At 28.3% G+C, this 7,383-nt stretch overlaps 1 protein-coding gene across 1 annotated transcript; it reads left to right on the top strand.

Annotated features, from left to right (window-relative positions):
• Positions 1 to 5,280: 5,280 nt before the first annotated feature.
• LOC125606829 (probable xyloglucan endotransglucosylase/hydrolase protein 32) lies at positions 5,281 to 7,210 on the top strand. Its single transcript, XM_048775683.1, has 4 exons — positions 5,281 to 5,575; positions 5,689 to 5,789; positions 5,874 to 6,091; positions 6,650 to 7,210. The coding sequence occupies exons 1-4, from the start codon at positions 5,362 to 5,364 to the stop codon at positions 7,014 to 7,016; spliced, it is 900 nt and encodes a 299-aa protein (XP_048631640.1). The 5' UTR covers positions 5,281 to 5,361; the 3' UTR covers positions 7,017 to 7,210.
• The last annotated feature ends 173 nt before the right edge of the window (positions 7,211 to 7,383 follow it).

Below are 7,383 nucleotides of genomic sequence, written 5' to 3'. Positions count from 1 at the left end.
GTTTTTGTCAAAAATATGAAAACTTTGAAACATTTTAGTTGTAAAATATAAAAATTTACATATTTGAATAATTATTAGTATTTTGTTATATTATTTAAAAATCTGATTTAGGTTTTTGCAAAACTAGTAAAACATAGAAAAACTAAAAACCAAAATTAAAAAAAAATACAAAATTTGAAAGTAGAAAACAAAATCTAAAAATTAAACTAAAAAATAAAAATCTAAAAGCCAAAATCTAAAAACCAATAATAAAAATTAAAACCAAAAACTATCGAAACAATCATGGCCGTAATCATCTAGTTTTCAAAGAACCGAAGAAGTATATTGACGAGTGTTAAAACCCCAAGGTTATAACCTTGTTATTTTTAATTAAATACACATTGTCTATATATTAGTGTTAATACACTCCATGATTTATTTTATTATAATTTCGTGGTTGCTAATGATCATTGTATATGACCCCTTTAGAATATTTTGGATTCGATTTTAATTGGACTTTTTTCCATCCCACAAGCCCAAAGTGCCCATGATTACAACACAAAGCATAACGCATGAGATCGTATCTTGTTCTCATTTTTTTCGCTGGAATGACGATCACCATTTTATAAGTAGCAGTAAACTATCTTACAAAGCTTTTTAGTTTAGAGAGTGGTAAACAACCATTACCTCCTCTATAATTGCACTCCATTTTCTAAGTGTGAAGTCCACGCAGACTTTCGGAGTTGAGTAGAACAAGTTGCCTGACTACTACACACGTGGTTCTTATGTATTTTTCTTTTTTTTTTTGCGACAATTGGAGGCAATTCCATCACGCGAAAATTATAAACTAGATCTGTTACAAAAGAAAAAAATTATAAACAAGATCAATGATCTTTTGAAAATGAAAAAAAAATGGAATACTGATTATACCAAAAAAATTAAACTGATTTAGTGTTAGATAAAACTTATTTAATAGACTAGTATATAATCTTCTTATTTTCTTCATTCAATGCAATATGATATATATCTTTAGACCGTTACACATGTATTTATTTTGGATCTTGGTGACAGCCCGAAGAAAAGCAGCTTTTTGTTACTATAGCTATTTTTGTTTACATTAGTTATTGGGCCCCCGACAGAATGTAATATTCATTCCCATTTTCGAATCCAATGAACACTTGTTACATCATCACATGCATAAAAACTTAATGGTTCATCTGATATAAAAAAAATTAACAACGAGCTGAATTTGTTAAAAAGCTGGTAAAAAAAATTGTTTTGAAAAAAGTATTTACATAATCAAATTGTTTGAAACCGAGAATTGAGATGAATAGTCATTTCAATTGGTGATGATGAGTCCAAGTATAAAAATGAAAACTTTAATATAATTAAAACTATTGATAATTAATTAATTTAAAATAATCAAAAATCTAAACGTTCTTATATTTAGATATTTCATAAAGCATATTATCCGTGAATAGCTTAGCTGAGAAATATGGTTGCTAATCTTTGTTCATTACAAGAAGTAGAACACACTTATGACTTAACCCAGGAAGCAAAGAGGAGATTATGAATTGGTTAACTTTATGAATCTATATCAAAAACAAACTCAATTTTCCTGCCAGACTATATATTAGTTTAAATACTCGCTGGTTGAACAGGATTAGATCAGGAAGCATATGTTTAATGGAATGCATGCACCAAAACAATATACCTATTGTTAATCTCAAATTATCAGGAGCAAATAATTGAGGAATTGTTTTTAAAATCAAAGAGGCAAATCAATAATGAAATTGTTCTGTTGAAAAATGAATTAATGATTTTTTTTTTTTTGGACAGGCGGTCCCGCAACCGTCGATCATCAAGACTCTTGCCACCGTTACCGACAAATATAGTGAAAGCTTATATTTCATTTATTTACAAATATAAACATTTACTATTTATTTTTACATTAAAATCCGAATACTATTCAACATTGTCCTTTTGGGGACATATGATCAATTTAATTTGGTTAGGAAATATAAAACTTAATTTTCAACTCAGTGGAGTAGGACCGTGGGACAAAAGAGGTTCGGAAGTATTCCATAATTCGAAAAATTGATTAAAATACCCAAATTGTCTATTATTTTTTCAAAATACATTCACTTAAAAATATTCTAGCATTTGAGTTTAAAATTTAGTTATTATTGTTTATGGTTTAATATTTAAAGGGTGTGGTTGAGTTTATAAACTTTTATAAAAAAATATAAACTATTCTTAAATATTTATAAATAATTTATGAGAATTAGTTTAATTTTTATCACAAATTTAAAGTATTTTTGAAAATATTATTTTAAAAAAATTAAATTTAAAAATGGTATAATATTTATGGTAAAACTGAAATTTCCTCTTTCAAATATTATAAGAAATTTAACAAGCCTGCTAAATTCAAAATAATATATTTGCTGTGTTCCATCATAAAAATTAATTTACCACTGTCTCTGTATTTTCCAGAATATATATATAATCTCATAAAATAGAATAAAATAAAATAAAAGAATTGCAACTCGAAAAACTTTGAGAAAAATTTGGACATTCATTTTCGACTCGATTTTAGTTGGTTCATATTGAATCTGAGTTCACTGTGTTTTAAATATGTGTAAAATTATAGCGTAAATATCATCTCTATTTTTCTATCCAAGATCCATAAATTTATTCAAAACTAAAAATAATAATAAATAAACTAAAAAAATTAATTAAATATTTTAAAATTTAGATTTAAAATTTATTCAACTTAAAAACATTAAAATATGAAATGTATAAATAATAATTCGTTACAGCTAAATAATAAATGAAACATTGAAAAGTGAACACATATAACCTTAGTTATGGAGCTTTAAGATTGGAATTAGGATTATTCAAGTCGGTTCTTTATCTTTTTCTTTTATTTTGAACACCCAAACATTATATTAAATTAAATACTAAACGGGTTTAAGAGGATCGCCAATAGTTATCCTCATTTTATCTCTCATAATGAAGTAAATTCAAAATGAGTATATATTTTGCTCGAATAGTTCTCTTGATTTTCCTCTCAGAAAATAGTTTCAAATATATTATACTATTACTACATACTATTCCCTCCGTTCCAAAAAAATACATGTTCTAGAAAAAATGGTTTCAAAAAGTTACATTTTAAAAAAATTCCAACTGATTGTAAACTTCAAGAAAACTAATTGCATTTTCTGGATTTTTATTGGTTTAAGACTATAGGAAATAAAATAATAAAAAAATAATTATGAAACAGAGAGAGTATTAATTTTATAATAATTGTTATTTTTTTAATTAAACTTACAATTTTACCCAAATATGATTTTATTTTAATTAAATATTCTTTATAGTTTAGTTTAAAAAAAATATACACGGGTTTATATAAACTTATAATTATATTATGAAAGTATTAATAATTTCTTTAAAGTATAAAAAAAATATTGAATTTTCTAGATATAATAAATTATATAAAAATTTAAATACTAATTTATAAATAAAAAAGTTTATCACAAAATGAAAACTAAATTGAGGGAATACTATTTACAAACTCATTTTCCCTTCAAAATGATGCACAATTGAAAAAGTTTTTCTTTATTTTCTTATCTTTTTCTTCAAAATCCCCTATATATTATTTGAGAAGCATTACAACATTTTTTTGTAGCCACATGTCATCACTAGAATGATTCTTAGAATCCTTAGAAAAATAGGTCGGTCCATCTAAATATATAATAAACTTTTTATTAAACTAACCATTAATACATTATTAATGTATTTCATTATTTCCATAAATAAAATTACAGAATTACCTAATATGGCTAAAGTATATATGACAATTAATAATTTTGAATAAGAAAGATTTGATAAAAATAAGTGTGTCTTATATTATATTTGTTTAATTTTAAACTATTAAAATAAATTAAACAACCATAGTAACCATTTAATAAAAATTAAAAGTTTTCTTTATATGTTATATTTTGAATTTTTAAAAACGAGTATAAATTACTAAAACTTTTAAAAGTTTTACATTCAAATTTTATGATCTATGGTTTAAAATTTTTGTTATGACATGATACAAATAATTAAAAAATCGTATAAGTTGAAAGTCTCATTTAATAAGTATTAAAAATAAATATATATATATATATCATTTTAAATTAAATTATATGTCATATAAGAAAATACATAAATATCTTAATTTTGAAAGTACTTTAAAGAATTTGTTTTTGATAAAAAATTTGAAAAAATATTGACAATTTAATTTTTATAAATATTTTAAATTACTTAAACTATTAAATTATATAAAATAATTTATATATATAACATTCATTCCGCGCAAGGCGCGGGTCTTAACCTAGTAAGTTACTATTGGAGATGGTCTAAACTGTTACATTTGAAACGCTTCTTATCAAGTTCTGATTTTATGCGTAGAATTTTTTTGACATTTTGATCGCTTTTGTTTCGTTTTTTTTGTCTGTTCCCATTAACGTTTTAGAATCTGGGTAAAATGTCCATGAAAAAGTAGATCAGATAAGCTTACCTCTTATACGAGAATATAATAAATGTATGTGAATTACATATTTCATTGTATGTATTTAGTTACACTGTTTTTTGTTTTGAGCTTACCAATTTATTTACCATCTAGCATTTCCTTGGCCCTATCATAATAATGTTCTTATTTCCATCAAGTACGATGTAACTTAAAGGAACAAACAAAAGAAAATTGGTAGCTCAATATTCGATTAATCATTACAATTTTACATATTCTGGTTAACACATTTTGTCATTTCTCTAAGCCCTAACACAGTCTCGGCTAGCAGTTTCTTTCGATCAACATTTTTTTCTCATTTGCCATTAGTTTAATAGCTTTAACAACTTCACTTCATCTTGTAATATATTACCATCATAGCGAAAGAAAGAAGAAAAATAGAGAGAAAATATAAGGCTGGTGGTAGATTTTGAAGATTATGAGACGCAGCGGTATCTGCTTATGGTTGTAGTATGGCAACCAGTTTTGAAACCACTTGTCCTTGTATCAGTCAATTTTGTGTGAATGAGATCTTAACCTAAGATTTTCCATAAATTGATAGCATGTAAGTATATCACACGGGAGCAACGTAATAATGCTACTGAGGTTCTATATTTTTAGACTGTTTAAGTCTTTAAGAGTTTAGGTGAGTGGACCACCCTCTTCATTATGAATTTTTGTGACTGGGTCCAAATAGTGAATCTCATTTCCATCATAAACGCTTATAATATATGCCAAACTCATGTCCATCTCTCTCTCTCTCTCTCTCTGCATTTATATACTCCATTCTTCTTCTCTCCATTTCACAAAAAAAGAGGAAAACCACAAAAATGGGTAGCTCTCTGATCTCTCTTCTCCCAATCTTCCACTTGTTGGTGTTATTAGGATCCTCAGTAAATGCTTATTGGCCACCATCACCTGGTTACTGGCCAAGCTCCAAGGTTGTTTCCTTGAGCTTCTACAAAGGTTTTAGGAATCTCTGGGGTCCTCAGCATCAGAGAATGGACCAAAATGCTCTTACCATCTGGCTTGATAGAGTCTCAGGTACTAACAATTCAACTCTGCTTTTCATTTTCTCAAATGTGTATTTCAAATTTGATTTGAAGCTTATATGGCTTTCTATTGATAATGTACTTGGTGTGTGTGTATATATATAGGAAGTGGATTCAAGTCAGTGAAGCCATTCAGATCAGGTTACTTTGGAGCATCCATCAAACTCCAACCTGGATACACTGCTGGAGTCATCACATCTCTCTATGTGAGAGCTAGACTCTCTTAATTAGGACTTATAACTACATTTAATTTGATCTTAACTAAAATTAATCAAATCAAATTTGTGCAGCTATCAAATAATGAGGCACATCCAGGCTTCCATGATGAAGTGGACATAGAATTTTTGGGGACAACATTTGGAAAACCATACACACTTCAGACAAATGTTTACATTAGGGGAAGTGGTGATGGCAGAATCATTGGTCGTGAAATTAAGTATCGCTTGTGGTTTGATCCCACTTCAGGTTTTCACCATTATGCTATTCTTTGGAACCCTAGAGAAATCATGTAAGCCATCTTCCACTTAATTATCTCATAAAAATACTTTTTAGGTTCTTAAGAGAGAAAGCTATGAACTTTATTTTCCTGGCCTCGCACCTAGGTGGATGAATCTAGTCGAGCCATATAGTAAACTAAAAAGTTAACTTTTATTATAAATTCAAAATAGTTTCCGTAGGGTTTCATTATTCGGGCAAGGACAGTTGCAGGTAGAGACAAACAAGACAGAGACAATGACCGTACGACGTTGGACAATCATACTTGATTTCTTGTTGTTGTTTAGAAATAATTATTGATATTCTCATGTCATTCGTGTTTGGGTCTAACCATAGTGCCAGCTTTACTAATTCTTCTAATTAAGTGTGAGTCCTGGTGCGACCACATCGATGGGACAGACACCATATATATTAGAGAATTTTGATTTATTTTGTATTAAATCTCACAGTTTTATTATTTTATATGAATGTTACTATACAACATACATATTTTCCTATCTGAGCATATTCCTGATTTAGTAAACTATATCAATTTTCAGACTAATATTATTTTCTCCATCTACAATTTCAGATTTTTAGTCGATGATATTCCCATAAGAATATACCCAAAGAAGAGTGCGGCCACATTTCCTTTAAGACCAATGTGGCTTTATGGTTCCATATGGGACGCCTCTTCTTGGGCAACCGAAGATGGTAAATACAAAGCCGACTATAAATATCAGCCTTTTAGTGCCAAATACACCAACTTTAAAGCCATCGGTTGCACTGCTTATTCGTCAGCACGGTGCCATCCAGTGTCGGCTTCACCATACCGTTCTGGTGGGTTAACCCGACAGCAATACCAAGCCATGAGATGGGTTCAAACACATAGCATGGTATACAACTATTGCAAAGATTATAAGCGAGACCATTCTCTAACGCCGGAATGTTGGCGTTAGGAAAAGATTGAGGGAAGTTTCGAAGTTCCAGACTTTTAATTAAATCAAAGGAAGTACAACAAAAGCTTCGCAATTTTTGGGACTTTTTCTGTTACTATATTACTGTGGTTTTGTTTCACAAAATAAAAGTTTTTTATTTTACTTATTATCTTTGTGTAATGTGTAAATGTTTCAAATACTATGTTGTTGGTCAACTTTGCATCATAAACAAAATTGTTTGAAATGTTTTACGTTTTTCCATACCACTGATCACACTGACCTCGTCAATATGGTATACCAATAATATTAAGAAAAATGGAGAGGTCATTGACCAAAAAAAATGGAGAGGTCAAAGACCACTAGCTAGATCGATGGAAAAAAGTAAAGA

Source organism: Brassica napus, chromosome A3 (genome assembly GCF_020379485.1).
Source record: "Brassica napus cultivar Da-Ae chromosome A3, Da-Ae, whole genome shotgun sequence".
NCBI classification, from domain to species: Eukaryota; Viridiplantae; Streptophyta; class Magnoliopsida; order Brassicales; family Brassicaceae; genus Brassica; species Brassica napus.
Note: the sequence above shows the minus strand (reverse complement) of the source record. Positions and strands in the feature narration are given on the sequence as shown.

Excerpts from the sequence above, each read along its gene's own strand:
- LOC125606829 (XM_048775683.1), top strand. The coding sequence starts at position 5,362 with ATGGGTAGCTCTCTGATCTCTCTTCTCCCAATCTTCCACTTGTTGGTG. Across the intron at positions 5,576-5,688 it reads CTGGCTTGATAGAGTCTCAG|GAAGTGGATTCAAGTCAGTG; the intron begins GTACTAACAATT and ends GTATATATATAG. Across the intron at positions 5,790-5,873 it reads GAGTCATCACATCTCTCTAT|CTATCAAATAATGAGGCACA; the intron begins GTGAGAGCTAGA and ends AAATTTGTGCAG.